Source organism: Pagrus pagrus (assembly GCF_965226575.1).
Source record: "Pagrus pagrus genome assembly, chromosome: 7".
Taxonomy (NCBI): domain Eukaryota; kingdom Metazoa; phylum Chordata; class Actinopteri; order Spariformes; family Sparidae; genus Pagrus; species Pagrus pagrus.
Genome location: NC_140191.1, coordinates 29,147,526 through 29,164,189, shown reverse-complemented (window position 1 = coordinate 29,164,189; position 16,664 = coordinate 29,147,526). Strand labels below are relative to the sequence as shown.

Below are 16,664 nucleotides of genomic sequence, written 5' to 3'. Positions count from 1 at the left end.
AGTTCTTCCACTTCTGTTGTAATACATAGTTGAAAAAGGTGAATATTTTAAAAGGCAAAAATAAAGTTGGTTCATATCCTTAAAGTGCAAGTTTAACATTTCAAGATTTAAAGGTCCTGTTGGTAACTTCTCAAATACTGATGTGTTGGGATTGTAGGTCGGGTCGGCTCCAATCGGTCAGTTTTTGACGAGCTGGGAAACCTGAAGCATCAGTATTTGTCGAGCAGGGAAGAAGATGCAAAAATAAATTTTTCTTACAAGTAGGAACTTTTAGTAGACAAAAAAAAATCTGTATTTCAAAATAGTATGGTAAAGTAGTATTTTAATCTTTTTCAGTGATCAGATTATATTGCACGTCAGTCGATGAAGTTTAGCAAAAACCAAAAACTTATTTGTGTGTAGTACCAAACTGACAAAGTACTTTATGCAGGTTATGAAGGCACATTACTACAGAAATATGACCTAAAATTTTTGTCACAGCATAATTTGTGTTTATTTTGGTGAAGGTGTTATATCGTGGTGTTAGAAAAGTATAATAATATATGAGGCAGCGACCAGTAACTCCTTAAAACTGCAACATTTAGGGTGTTTTTTCCCCAGCTTTATTGCTGAAACAAGTGTTACCTATGGCAGAAATTAGTTATTAGACGTTAGTACAACCAATAATATCATGCCATCCGTCCACCCATCAATCAATTTTCAACTTTAAGCAGTGAATGAGAGGCACAGAGCTCAGATTTCATGTTAGAACTATGCTGCTGGAGCGGAGTATTTCACTGATTACTGTACAAGTGAAGTACTGAACACAAATTTATAAACTTTATTCACTGATTTGGGTGAATCTGGATCATATTTTATGAAGACAATGTCTTCTGGTTTTCCCTCTAGAGCCCTAAATAATTTGCACAGTTTTACTGTTTCTCGCTTCTTGAACCTTAATAAAAAATGTAGCCAACCATTTGCAACTGTTATTTTTAGGCACATTTGATATAGTCTGTTGCTGTATTTAATGATCTCTGTCAGATGAGCAGAGCAGTGCTGATGATGATGTAACACAAGTAATATCAAGGTATCACAAAGGAATGCAGTTAGAACAGTGCCTGACAAGGTGCGACATAAACACTGAAGGGCAGAAAGTTTGATTGCACATTTGATCATCTGAAAAAAGTTATACAACTTATGAATACAGATCAACATACACTGCTCCAAAAAATTAAGGCAACATTTTAATCACACATCTACGGAGCCCCTAAAGGGACATGGGGAAAAGTTTTTTTTCTTCACATGTCCAAACAATGTGCAACAATCAGTGGTATCCCTCAGCCTGGGATATTGTTTGAAAATGGAAGTTTTATAGGTGAAAACTATTTATTCATTGAAGTGTAGTTACAGTGAACTCGGACTGCATCATGATTAGGACTCACAATGAGGATATGGAGTGTAAGAGCAAACCTCAGCGATGTGGGAACCCTGGACATCAGTGACTTTGGGTGTCAGCTCTCATCTTGTCACAGAACAGATCCTCTGCACCACTTCCACAGTAACAGGCGAGTAGAGTGTGTGTTTGTTTACATGTGTAGGTCACCTGCCAGTGGAGTTAACTGACTTTCAGAATTTGTTTTTAATTCAAGTTATGCACCATTATGGTAGAGAATCCTAAGTGTCTAGGTTATCCTGGAGCATCCAGGATGTGTCATTGCAGCATTCACCACACAGTTATTGACAAATGTTAAAGTGCTTATCAAGTTGCACATGTCCTGGTTGCCAGTGCCAGTAAAGGCTGTCAACAAGTGTGTCAGAACACTACTATTGGTTGCATTGTCTCACATCCAAACCTACACCCAAGGCCAGTAGAAACACATGTTTTGCAATTGTTAATCAAATAAAATAGAAAACAACAGGATTCCACATACACGACATCTCCATCATGTCTCCTGCTGCTATAAAATGGTCAAAGGTGTGTGTAAAGTTACCAACTGTAGCCTGAGGGTGTGCACAATAATTATATTGTGGCTTGACATTTTTTGCAAATGGCCAAACTGCCATTAGAAAATTCAAAAGAGTAACAGTCCATTCTCTCCAAAACATTCTCCTCAATAATATACCCCTCATTCAGATGTACTTAGTTGACATTTGGAGTGTGTTCCACAGTGAATACATTAACATAACATAGTTGCATGCACGCAACCTTGTCTAAGAAAAATGACCTGAGCAATTTCCTGAAAAGACTCATAGGATATACTTGACAGTTCATTGTCCTTCCTAGGTGGAACCTTACTTCCGGTGGGACCAGTGTTGCCAGCTCAGAGAGCAGCGAGGAGCTCTTCTCCTCTGTGTCTGGTGGGGATCAGGACGACTCCCTTCTGGATGTCTCTGGACCTGTTTCCAGAGGGTAGTGTTTGCAGTGATGTCTCCTTCTTCATCAGCACCTACTAGGACTGGTCCGACAGTGACTTTGAGTGGCAGGTTGGTTGTTGGCCGGCTGGCTTTCTAATTTTCCCTTCCATCAAACACAGAGGCTGTGGATGTTATAATGAATAGAACCTGTCTTTGTCTTTTCCAAGTAATTTCTTCTTCTACTTCTCATTGTTCGTCTGTCTCACTGCTGTCCCACCAGCTGCCAGGAAGTGCCATTGCCAGCGACAGTGATGTCCTTTCTGACATCATCCAGAGTGTGCCAAGTTCACCCTGTCTATTTTCCAAGAGGAAGCCAAAGCCCCACCCTCGATGCGACCTGGATGAGTTACCATGGAGTGCCATGACCAGCAATGAACAAGTAAACAGCCAACACACCCTTCTGTTTTACAGTGCTTTACATGAGACACCTCTCTGTGCTGTGCATCTTAATACACTTAACAAGAGGGTTGCTTATAGATGCTGCGACAGCATATATTCACTGCTGCTAACGTTTGGCCACATCATACAGATGCTGCTCTGTGAAAAGACAGGCGATAGCAGCAAGTTTATTTCTACATTATATACAGGAGGAACTATATGTAGGTTGGCAGTGTTTGAGTTTATTTGGTAATAGATTTCACCCACCTGCGTACACATATATCCATTCTCTACCGGGCCTTATCTGCACTGGCCAAACTGTTCATCTGCAGCTCTATTTAAACTGCTGCAGGTGATGTTACAGCATGGGCATATATACATAAAGGCCTACAGTGAAGGTGGCTTAAGTGTTAAGTATCTGTTTAAACTTGAAAGCACATTTACTGTGAATATGAGTGCCCTCAGGTAAACACTTGAAACATGGCATTGATAAGCAATTTCTAATTCAGAGTTTAAGATTCATTTCAGGAGAAAAATCATTCTCCAAAGCTAACAGATACATCTGAGATTCCTGATGTGGAAGCTGATGTGAAATGAAGTCTTTCTATCTGCTGAGTGTTGTGGTCCCATTTCACTCTTAAGGCTTAGAGGGAGCAGTGAAACAGTGCATGTTTAAATCATCACCCACACAGAGTCCCTGTGTGGTCCAATAACTAACAACGTGCATCATTAACTGCTTACACCTGTTTAGAGAAGCTTTTAGGTTGTAAATAATGATAAATAACAGTATATTTACTGCTTGCTTTAAGGTTTTCCTCTGTGATAAAGGTTTGATATAAAGTTTTTTTCCCTCTGTGTGTATATATCATGACAAGGCAGTGAACTAATTGGTTATCAGAGCTTAAAAAAGCTGTCAGTTACCACTGGTTCTTTTCTATACTTAAGTCTTATGTTGAAGCATTTAGCTGTTTTGTCACAAGTACTTGAGTTTGGTCATTGTCTCAGATATCTTTAGAACTTCGTCTATCCCTTTAGTTTCTTTGCCAACAGTCCTACTTTGTATTTAGCCTGAGACAGACCTAAATAATCAGATTCACCATCATTTAGTGTAGATTACATTTCTGTATGACTTGACCACCATGATAGATTTCAAGCATTTGAACATTGGTAAATGTTGTACAGATCACAGTGTCTGTCCACGTAGTGTATGGCTGGGCTTGCTTTGGCGCTAAACTTGAGCTGGTTTCTTAAGGATGTGCTACTAACATCGAGCCATTGACTCAACTTTCAGAAGTGTGTTCTATACAATAATATAAATTACATATTTATGATCTACAGCAAGTGTTGTCGAAGCACGAACACCTCATTAACAGCTTTTTGTGCTGTAGCTAACACGCCCTATTCATATTTGCTAGAAGTAGCACCCTGACATGATTTTTTTGTGTTATTTTGTTTGTTCACCTTGTATATGAAACACTTTCCCACTGATGAACCTCTGCAGTGTTTGGCTTCAAAGCCTGCTGTCGTTTCTGATACCTAATGTGTACTGAGCTTTGGCTCTTGTCTCTGTCTCATGTATCAAGTTATTAATTACAGCAGTTATGTTAAACACAGTTTTATGTATTCTGTAGTTACGATTTAGTAAAACTCCACTGTGAAAAAAAGATCATTTTGAAAAAACAAGCCAGCGTGATGCAACAGTTATTTGTGTATTTACCATGTTATTGCAGAAAGTGAATCATATTGAGATGATTAAATATAGTTTAAAATGTTTTACTTAAATGATGGCAACTATCTTATCAATCTATACATACATCTGTAAAACAATCTATACATAAATCTATAAGTACATCTATACATACATCTTGTCTATCTACACACATCTATACATACATCTTGTCTATCTACACACATCTATACATACATCTTGTCTACACATACATATACATCTTATCTATCTATACATCCAACATAAATCTATACATCTTATCTATCTATACATCCAACATAAATCTATACATCTTATCTATCTATACATCCAACATAAATCTATACATCTTATCTATCTATACATACAACATAAATCTATACGTACATCTATACATACATCTTGTCTATCTATACATACATCTTGTCTATCTACACACATCTATACATACATCTTGTCTATCTACACACATCTATACATACATCTTATCTATCTATACATACATCTTGTCTATCTATACACATCTATACATACATCTTATCTATCTACACAGATCTATACATACATCCAACATCAATCTATACATAAATCTATACATACATCTGGTCTATCTACACACATCTATACATACATCCAACATCAATCTATACATAAATCGATACATACAACTATACATCCACCTATGCATCAATCTAAACATCAATCTTATCTATCTATATATCAGACTATACATTTATCTAAACATCGATCTGTACATCTATCTACACATCCATTGATCCATCTGCATGACATCCCAGAAGTCCACAGTGAGGAGAGGAGGGCAGCTGATGCTCTGCACTGGATGGACTTGGTGGAGGATCAAGCTGCTCCATCACCAGGAGATGCTCCACATCCTCTGATTGGCTGGACTCTGTGTGATCCTGCAGAGGAGGACAGAGATGTGACTGCTGTTTCTAGAACATGCAGCCAGGAGGCAGGGCTTACACTGTACTCCTGTGGCAGGTGAACTCACCTGCGCGGTCACTGGAGTCTGTCTGTGCGGCGGCTGCACCACGGCTGTCCACTGATGTGTGCTGCGACAGGACCGGGACTGTCTGAGGGCGACGTGGTTCCTCCACGGCTCTCTGTGAGGTCGAGGCCTCCATCACAGCTGCCCGTGAGGTGGATGCCACTTAGACGCTGCTACACCAACAAACAAACAGACACACAGATCAGTCTTCTAAAACTTTAAAAACACTTTAACATAAGATAACTCTGGACACTGATTAGCTCAGTTGGTAGAGCAGACGTCCCATGTAGAGAGGCCTTGTCCTCGCTGCAGTCGTCCTGGGTTCAAGTCCTGGTCTGGGACCCTTTGCAGGTGTCACTCCCCCTCTCTCTCACCCTATTTCCAGTCATCTCTCAAGCTTGCCCTGTCAATAAGGCCAAAAAAAAAAACGATTAAATTAATAAGATACCTCTTCTTACAGCTGCAGTAAACTACATCTGAATACTAATATTGGATCAAATGACATTCATTTGAGTCACAACTTTTGTAAATGTACAATTGGTCATCTGTAATGATCCTGAACTTTGTATTCATGTAAATGTTCGATGGCGCTGAAAAGTGTTGAACTACTTGAACTAAATACCTTGCAATACATTTCACACACACACACAAATATGCACACAGGTTCTCATTAATGGTGTCAATCACAACAAACAACAGCTGGTGAAAATCAATTTAAAAAGACTGATCATGAGAAAGTCTCAATAAGGAGAAAAGTACATTTTGATCAAAAGTGTCCACAGCAAACTTACTTTGAGTCGGAGGTGCTCGGCTGAGGAGCAGCAGGGACATCAGGAGGAGGGAAAACTCCAGCTGGAGGAGAGTACAACAGCTCTCCATTCCTACATAGATAACAAGTCAGATACACACATGATTAGACAATAGAGAGTGTGTGTGTGTGTGTGTGTGTGTGTGTGTGTGTGTGTATGGCGGTAGAATCGTGTCATAATGCGTGCGCACCTATCAACTGAACGTGTCACACGCGCGTGCTTTGACGCCTGTGCAGCAAGCAGCGCCTGACGTGTAATGTAGTTTCCTCATTGACTTATAATGGTCCCCCGTTCACACGCACGTTCACGCGTATGACTGCTGCACGCCGGTAATCACACGACGCGTAGTGACTACGTGTAACATTCATGCGTTTTTATGCGAACGCACGCATTAACGCTCGCATGAAGATAATTGAACATTTTTGTCACACGCTCACATGTAGGCGGAAATGACGTGCGCAAACTATGTCACGCATAACAAGATGCTGCGTGCGTATGAAGCAGCGTGCGCACGTCTGTCTGTCACTGTTTGACAAATGTTGTCACGCGTTCACACACACGTGCAGTCGCAGATTCTGATGTGCGACCAGAAGTTGATCTGCACCGTGCGCAACACACCGCGTACTTGGACGCCTCGCGTAGTTGGCCTTTTCATTTTATTGAAGTGTCGTCAACCAGGGGAGGCAGCAGTGAGCCACACACTGCTGCCAGAATTATAAAAGAAGAATGAGAAGGAGGAGAAGTGTTTTTTTTGTTATATATATATATATATATATATATATATATATGTATGTATAAAAAACGCTGCTGCTCGAGTCCTCAGTGGGACCAGGACGGTGGATCATTGATAAAAGTGCGTGCTCCCCGCCCCTCCCAACAAAAGTCCTGGGAGTGTGTTGCAGCTGTTCAGGTGCACAAACCTAACGCACCTCTCCAGCGGTCCCAGCAGTTCTCAATGAAGCGATTACCTGCGGGGGGCGTGGTTAACTTACAAATGTTTGTCATTGATTTTGTGTCTTATGTGAGAAACAAAGTAAAAGAAACAGCAACAGAACACTTTCTCTGTTTTCATGGAACAAATGAATCATGTCATGTAAAAGTCTGTATGTCTGTATCTCGTATTGGATCGATGGCTCCATCTACTGGATGAACATGGAACACAGAACAACTACGCGAGGCGTCCAAGTACGCGGTGTGTTGCGCACGGTGCAGATCAACTTCTGGTCGCACATCAGAAACTGCGACCGCACGCGTGTGTGAACGCGTGACAACATTTGTCAAACAGTGACAGACAGACGTGCGCACACTGCTTCGTACGCACGCAGCTTCTTGTTACGCGTGAAATACAGTCTGCACGTAACAACGCACGCACGCGCGCACGCATAACAAAATTCTCATGCGTGCACACACCCGTTGCTGCGCATCTCTCTGGTTGTTTTGACATTGATATACCTTCATAGTGTGTGTGTGTGTGTGTGTGTGTGTGTGTGTGTGTGTGTGTGTGTGTGTGTGTGTGTGTGTGTGCAAACTGAAGCTCTATAGCTGTGTGCACTGGTGTGTTTGTTTGCATTCATGTGTGTGTTACTTACATCATTGCAACACACTGCAGGTTGTGGTCGAAGCCTCCAGGGAGCCTCACCACTGGTACTTGTTACTCTGGAGACACAAACACACACAGAACAGGTTGTTAAGATGAGCTGCGATGGTGTCATGTGTCCACAAGGTGTCAGGATTTCCCCTCACAATAAATTATAATAAGTCTTTCAATGAGCAGCTGTCGCATCTGTGGGGTTAAAACACACCTGGAGAGTCTACAGCATCCAGCCATGACATGTGTGCTTGTTTCTGCTGAGGGACTGTGGAGGACTGAAAGTGCCAAAATGTCTTTTTTTCATTTGCTTTCCCATCTTATTTTCAGGTTTATATAATCATTTTAAAATGTTCAGAGAGAGAGAGAGAGAGAGAGAGAGAGAGACATTTAATAAACCCATGACACCCACCCTTAAAATGAACATTTTTCCTGCCTTCTTTTGCCACAAAGCACTGACCATTGTCAAATATCTGTATCAATGTATCAACAGACATTGATCTACTTCTAATGACATCTTTGCCTAATCATACTTAGTATCTCACCTGTGCCTGGATGTAAGCGTCTTGCAGTCATCCACCACGTCTTCTGACCGGACTGTGTGCAGGCACAGGCTCAGGCTGGGTGTTCAGTTCCAGCACAGCAGGGTCGGGAGGAGGAGGTGAAGGGATGGGTTGGAGGGATGGGTTGGTTGTCCAGTAAGTCAATAATGGCGTCCTGGAGAATGGAGGACGTCTCCTCCCAACCCACCCCTGACAAAACACGGTCAGCGTCTGGGATCATCTGCTCCATCTCGGCAGCTGGGATGATTGTCAGTGGAGTTTCTGGTCACACACATTGTAAAGAAGCTGCTTTAGAGACACTTGTACCAGGACTAACGTACATAATATTCACTTAGGGATATATTGTACTTCACTGTATTTATACGACAGCAGATATGGACAAAAAGTGATGATTTGTTACAGATTCAACTATTTAACATACACGGCAGAACACTGATCAAATGATAAATCATCACTAACTAACAAAGCACCACCTTCAGGACTCACATCTCACACACACACTTACTTTGGGTAGTCTTTGGTGCACGGGGAGTGATCCTCTCATCCTCATCCATGTTCAGCATGGCCTTCAGGTACAACATGAACTGAAGGTCTTCCTCATCCAGGAGAAGACGCGTCTGAAGCGATTCTTCTTCTGATGCTTCTTCTTTGCCTCCATTTTCTCTGAAAGTCAAAGGACATTAAAGACCTCAGCCGTACTCCAAAATGCACAGCAGTTCAGACACAAGTGGAGGTGACTGTTACTTACCACATGAGCCTGAGTCCTCATATAAAGAGGACTTCATGCTCCTTTCAGTGTTGGTCACTGAGGACCCTGATGTCTCCCTCAGGCCAGACTGAAAACTGAAAACACCACAAAAAGTTAGTGTTATTCCTGTTATTGTCATCACATCATCATCACAAGCTGCAACAAGGAACTTTTCATTTTTGTTGTTAGTGAGGCTCCTGCGGACCAAAACCTCCTGTAATAAAGATCTTGATCTAGCTATCGTGTGGATATGATGTGGAAGTGACTGAAAGACAAAGGCAACAGGTTCTGATACTATTTTTCATCATCTCACCTGACTGCACTCTCCTGGTCTTCCAGCAGCGTGCGCTGGGCTGTCGCAGGCCGAACCAGGATCACACCTGATGGTAGAAATGTGGGAGATGGAGTGCAGTCGTCTGGTCGGATGTTAATGACGTCATCATCCGTCAGAGGAGGGGCAGCAGGCTCACAGTCAAGCGCCTCACTCGAGGAAGTGAAGGCTGAACTTCCTGAGATCTGGAAAATGTAAGTCCTGCCACTGAACATGAAAATACACACACAGAATAATCCTGTTATTGTCATGACATCTTCAAGAATCATGTCTCTGCTATTATTTCTGGCGATCTGAACTATTTTCTCATCTGAGAAATAGGTGTTGTGACCAGAGGAAGACCTCTCACCTGACATTGCTCCCCTGACCTTCCTGCATCAGCGTGTTCTCAGCTGTCGCAGGCCGAACCAGGATCACACCTGATGGTAGAAATGTGGGAGATGGCGTGCAGTCGCCTGGTTTGTTGTCGACGCTTTCGTCATCCTTCAGAGGAGTGGCAGCAGGTTGTGTGTCCTCGGCTGCTGCAGGACTGTCCCAAGGAAGAGTGGACGGCTGCTTCGTAGTAAGAGCAGGGCGTCTTTTAGGACTCAGGACTGACATCTTTGGCCTCATCATCTTCTTAAGGCTTGTCTTGGACTTGTCTGTCTTGCGTGGAGGGCAAGCCCCATTGCTACGAAAAGACACGCTCACTGTTACACTGATGTCCCGGAAACACGACAGGACACCTACAGGACTCACATCCCACACACACACTTACTTTGGGTAGTCTTTGGTGATAAATGGATGAGTGAGGACTTCACAGGGAGTGATCCTCTCATCCGCATCTATTTTCAGCATGGCCTTCAGGAGCTCGATGCACTGCTCTCGCTCTGCGGCCTCAGCTTCATTATTTTCCTCAAGACGCATCTAGTTGAAGAAACAACGGTTAATCCACCATCATGAAAAGACAATCGATAATAGTGACAAGAAAGCTACTGCACACTTACTTCTTTGAGATCGTCCAGAGACTGGAGCTTGTGGTCCTTGTTGACACTGCTGAGGTGACATCTGAAATACTCGAAAGATGTCTGAAAGAAAGTTCAAAGTGTTTGTATCAATGCTCCTCAAAATCAGTCTGAATGGTCGACTGTTAAATGCTGGGAAACGTAACAAGAAAATATTCTGATAAAAGATTAAAGGTCAGAGAAGGTTCACTGTGGTACCTTGAGCTCCCAGCTGTTGGACTCAGTCCTCTTAAAGAGGTTCCTTGTCTTGATACCAGCATTGAGAAGGCGGTCCGCTGGCTGACCCAGGATATCAATGATGCTCTGCATCTGGAGATTAAACACAGCATTACATCAAAATATGCAAGAGGAAGCAAAATGTTGTTCTCAGGAGGGCAAAGTAATATCTGCCATAGCTCGCCATATCTGAATGGCCAGTTCTCGGCGGTTGGTTAGGTTTGTAAGGTTAGGCACGAGGAGTGAGATTGGTTGGGTAAGAATATCAGGGTCAGCCAATCAGAGGCAGAGTAGGGCAGGTCATCCTGGAAAGCTTCTGTTGTTTTTTTGACAACGTGCTAATGCTAAGACTCCCATCGTAGCTAAGGTACAAAGTTCTTTGAACCACTAAACATCAGATTGCTTCCTTCTGTCACACTCAAAGTAAATTTAGAGCGTTTTTTTCATCTGTTTGAACAAAACACCAAGATGGTTTCTCATTCCCTATTTTCTTTAAATTTCCTTTTGATTCCCAGCTCTAATTAGAGAAAAACAACATAGACTTACTTGTGCATACTCAGAGCGTCTTGTGAACGGTAGTTTGCCACAGACCATAACGAACATCAGACAGCCCAGGGACCACATGTCAATGGCCTCAGAAAATGGACAGCCCAACAAAATTTCTGGAGACCTGAATGTGGAGGAGAAACATTACACAGGATGTTTACGCTGTCAGACTTGGGAAGGGAGCAATAAATGGTAAACTACTCACTCACTCCAGTGTAATAATATAAATATTGAACCCTACCTAAAAGCCAGTGGTTGCAGGAGCGCGCCCTGGCTGGCTTTCGATCTGGAAATGGCACCACCGAAGTCAATCAGCTTTACTCTGAAGGGTGGTGTTTGGTGATTCACCATCATGATGTTGTGGAGGTGCACGTCACCGTGGATCACCTCGATCCTCTTCAGCGCGTCGAATGCTGTGGCCATCTGAAAGTACAAGATCAGTAAGAATGTACCAAAGCCTAAAACTGACAGAGTGCTCAGTGCTTTGCTTCCCATCTGATGGTGCTGAGTTCATACCTGCTGGATGATGGCGCTGATGTCACTCAGACGCATAGGCGCAAAACTTGTCTTTTTAAGGTAGTCGCCTAGGCTGATGTCCAGCGCCTCAAACACAATTGCCTTTCCATGTTTGGTTTGAAAGTAATCGATGAACTCGACGATGTTGTGTTGGTCAAGTTTGAGGCGCTTGAACCGTCGCAGCATGGACACCTAGAGACACACGGCAAGTTTGGCATGATTAGTTTTTTACAGTCAGTTAATGTGTTGACGTGTGAAGTCTTCATAATGTGGTGCTTAAAACTTAGTGTACAGATGAACACTATATCTTTAAATAGTGACGTTTGTAGATAGCTTAAAGTAAAAGGAATTGCTTGTTTGCACAAGGCACTTACTGCACCTCTGACTATACAATATCTTTTACAACACTGAACATAAATATCAACACCTCCCACCTCATTGATGGTGTCCTTGTCGAAGTATTTAGGAATCTTCACAGCCACAGTCTGCTTGATGTCCTTTTTCCAACATTTCACCACCTTTCCGAAGCAGCCCTCTCCCAGAACTTCCAGGACCTCATATCCGCTGGGGAGCTGGACGGGTTTCATCTGGGAAGATGAGGTGGACTCCTTGAATACACTGGAGCCCATTTTGTCTCTCGGAATACTGAGACAAAAGAGGTGAAAACAAGAAAAAGGAGAAGTTACTTTCATTCCCTTTGAAGGACCATAACGATGTTTCGGATATTGAGTATATTTATTTTTGCTACCATCCAACGGTTTCTACCCCGTCAACGATTAGATGACACAAAACATGTTAAACCACCGCTTCAGGTCTTTACAAAGACAATCATGTATTTATTTCATATCCCATATTTTAGTGATCAAATGATCGTCTCTGTTTCTGAGCAAAATCAGAGAAATTTCCACTAAATGTTAATGATTTCTACAGGTATCTACAAATGAGAGCTTTCTATGAAAAACAGAGAAAACCAGAATTCTCTGAGGAGGGTAATGCAGTGATAAATGTCCTAATTCAAGCTTATAAACACAAAAAACAATGTCTAAACTACACCAGTGTCTTCAGAGGCAGAAAGGGAACAATACCGAATATGTTAAAGCCAAATGGGAAAAAGAACTAGACACAGAAATATTACACGAGGCTTCCACAATAATATTAAAACTAGTTTGAGAGACAGAGATGAGTCTGATTAGGGTATTCATTGATGCATTTAAAGGTCTAATTAACAGAAAACTTCAAGATGGGAGACAGAAGCTAACATACAAATGACTGAAAATGAATAAGTACCGGTATCTGTAAGACACAGTCAAAAACCTAAAGTTCAGTTATCTGGAGGGAAATCACCTGGAAAAACACCTTAAGGTGTATCATTACTCCCAGAATAAAAAAATCAGTAATAAATCCAAATATGGCCATTGCTGGAGAATGTGTGGTAACATGTCTGCAGGTCACTGTCACATTTTTTGGGAGTGTCCTAATATCTCTGCCTACTGGACAGATGCAGTAACAGAGATCAGATCTATAAGCGGCTCAGATCTTGATTTTAATGTCACTGTTATATATTTGGGGAATGTACCAACTGAGCTGGAAACAAAAATGGCCAGATATTTGCTACAAATACTACTAGCAGCTAGTAAAAAAGCAACAACCAGGAAATGGCAAAGTAAAGAGTCTCCAACAATCCTTGAATGGACAGAAATAGTTCAAGAAATGTACATAATGGAACGGTTAACTTTCTCTCTGAGACGTGCTGCTGAAAAATGTAAGAAATACTGGCTAAATGGAAATATTATTTGAGCCATAAATGATTTCTCTCTTATGTTTATATTTTGTTTGGAGGAGTGTCCTGTTCACTTCTGCACCTGGACCAACAGCATGGACTCTCAGTTATGGACATTTTAATATTACTCAAGTCATATGAATCAGAAGATCCCTTTCATGGGTTTCAAGGACTAACGGGAACATTGCAATGCAACCTAATCTGTTTTTTCCCCTTTCAGTTTTTTATAAAGCATTTCATTATACCCACGATGACCCTATCACTCCGTCTGTCTGTAATTTTCTTTCTTATTCTGTTCATTTGTTTGTTGTAATACAAAAACAAAAAAACACAATTAAAATAAAGTATAAAAACAGAAATATTACAGGACTAAAATCCAACACACTTAACCTTTAAAACAACACAAAGTGGAGCATTTTTCCTTCTTTTGGGGCGAGCCGTGACAACAAACTCAGACAAACGAGATGCTCCGATGTGATTCAGATTTGATTCAGTGATTGATACTTTCTGTAATGACGCTGGTGACGTCTGTGTTATTTGAAACCAAAAAGCAGAAATGAACCCCTGAATGTTTTTTAGAGTTTGCACTCAGAGTTCATGTATTAACATGAATGTGAAGGATTCCTTTTTATATTGTGTGAATTTCTTTTATCAGTGAAGTTTTTAATTTTTGTAAAGATTCTGTCCAGTATGTGATCAAGAGTGTTGAACTGTATTCACTTAATAAACAGACAGAATAAATACTCAAAAAGTTCTTTGTTTGTGGTGTTTTTGTTGTAAATACTTTGTTCAAATAACAACACAAATGACAACAATCGTTCTCAGGAACAACACCTGAGAACGATTTAAAAATGTTGATTTGAAAAGACGTTATTTACACCCTGGACGTGCGGTCGAGCTCTTGCACGCCAACACTTTTGTCTCAGCAGCTACAATGAAGATTTGAGGTTAATAAAGTGTGTAAATAACATCTTTTCAGATCAGTTTGTGATCTCGGGGCTTCTGCAGACTTGGATTACACCAGACGAGCTGTACGGAGACATGTGATGTTTATTTGGTTGTTTTTCAAACCAGCGTCAGTCTGCTGTTCTGAGGATTGAAGCCTACACTGTCAGTCCCCATAAGAGTCCATGTTAAAATATCTTTCCAGCAGAAATAAACATGTTTACAGCTGGTTTCTGTAGATTATTTATCCCTTCATCTGAACTTTTATACAACTCACTGCTTTAAATTATATTAAGGTTTAAAGTTATGCGCAATTAAGGGCGTCATCAGGCAGTGTGAACTGTCTGCTGCCTCACCTCAGATCATTCAGTCACTGATCTTCCAAGAACACAACCATTTGCCTGTTGTGTAACCATATCTGCCAAAACCTTTGTTGAGCACGGAACAGCGTGCGCCATCACGCAGACTAAACTGTGTATACCTTGATTAAAAAGCAGCAGTTAACAACAGGACTTATCCAAAATAAGCATACAATAATCTGTTCTTCTCAGCAGGAAAACTAATAAAGCCAACATGTTGTTTAGTCGCAAGTCATGCGTCCTGGAGGAGACTGTGGTGTGGACACAGGACGCCACTCTCATCTCTTACCAACCTTTTCAATACCAACAGATCAAGTGCAAGCTGAGTGCTGACTGAGCACAACAGTGAAAATGCCTTTAAACATATGATCAACTGTGAACTTGAACTCTCTCAGACAACATATCCGGCTACACTTTAAGTTCAGTTTCAACAATTATAGCAGCAAACAGAGCTGCACACAGAGAGACGGGCCTGGTGTGTTTACACCTGCACGCGCTCATCGCCTCACGTTCCATCGTCTCCAGTGCACGAGACAACAACGTTGTTTATTTTGGCATTTTTCAAAAAAAAGGCCCAGCCGCCATCTTTTCCTCTAAATTTTCGACATTAAATATGTAAAAATGGATGCCCTCAAACAATAATAACAACAGTATTTTAAAATCACTTCACAACCGTGAACACATTCCTCACCTGTGGCGGGACTTTCAGCACATTCTTATCATCTAAAATCATTTTACACCAAGAAAACGTTTAGTGTCACCCAAAGCTAACTTTTCGTGAAAGGCTAGCTAAAATGCTATCAATGTCCCATCTGTAAATTCAACAATTTACCATGAGTACATTGTCAACTGAAACCCATTTCTACGCCTTTAAGAAGATGTGATAATTAAAGATGTCCTACCTGCAGAGACTCCGGACAGCAGGTTCTTCGCCACAGGGGGTCCACCAGAAACCACTTCTCCAGCAGTTAAAGGTGGTCCACGCCCTGCGCTAGTTGAGCTCCAGAAAAAAGTAATCCAAAAGGTTTGTGTGTGAAAAAGTGTTCAGGTGATCAGGTAAAATCCAACAGGTTAGGTTGACAATAATCTTCCAGGTGGTCAGGTTTAATCCAACAGGTTTGTTTGTGATGAAGTCTTCCAGTCGATCAGGTTTCCAGATTTCAACTTTCCAACAACAGATCCGCAGTAGGTCAACTTGTCAAAGTTTAATGTGCGAACAGAGAAATGGCCGCCGGGCTGCAGCTTTTATAGCTTTGGTCAACGTTCTGTTTCCATGGCCTTCAGCGACGCGCGTGCGTGCGTACGTACGTGTGCGTGATCGAGTGACAGGTTCTCTGCAGCAAATTGATTTATTTAATTTTCTTGTCTAAAATGTCGTCATGCAATAATATGTCATTTAAATGTGTCAATAATGTAACTTCATTCATGCCAATAAAGTTTATTTGAATTGATAGACGTAAACTGTGGGAGTGTGCAGCAGGTGTTTCTACAAGAGCTCCACTTATAATCTTCACTTTGTGGGTGTCTAAAATAGTAAACGTTAGGGACAGAGATAATTAATAAATAATTAGCCAGAGAGAAAGAGGAAGAGAGTCTTTTGGAAGCCCCAGCCCGCCACATCGTATGGAAGCAAGTTTCCACCAGTGAAAGAAGAAAAAAGATGAAAACTAAGCTTGATGAAAAATGATTTCAATTGTAAGTCAAAATTATGAGATAAAATTACAATTATGAGATAAAACGTCACATTATTAGATAAAAAGTCAAATT

The 16,664-nt window shown here is 41.4% G+C and overlaps 1 protein-coding gene across 1 annotated transcript; it reads right to left on the bottom strand.

Annotated features, from left to right (window-relative positions):
- Positions 1-4,532: 4,532 nt before the first annotated feature.
- Positions 4,533-16,170, bottom strand: LOC311259399 (homeodomain-interacting protein kinase 2-like). The gene is made up of 18 exons (XM_084356542.1): positions 15,800-16,170; positions 12,248-12,458; positions 11,814-12,005; positions 11,539-11,720; positions 11,298-11,421; positions 10,734-10,844; positions 10,518-10,598; positions 10,289-10,437; positions 9,881-10,201; positions 9,514-9,738; positions 9,201-9,295; positions 8,958-9,115; positions 8,435-8,713; positions 7,891-7,957; positions 6,284-6,373; positions 5,496-5,895; positions 5,101-5,403; positions 4,533-4,706 (listed from the first exon to the last, which is right to left on the bottom strand). The coding sequence occupies exons 2-12, from the start codon at positions 12,440-12,442 to the stop codon at positions 9,021-9,023; spliced, it is 1,770 nt and encodes a 589-aa protein (XP_084212668.1). The 5' UTR covers positions 12,443-12,458; positions 15,800-16,170; the 3' UTR covers positions 4,533-4,706; positions 5,101-5,403; positions 5,496-5,895; positions 6,284-6,373; positions 7,891-7,957; positions 8,435-8,713; positions 8,958-9,020.
- Positions 16,171-16,664: the final 494 nt, after the last annotated feature.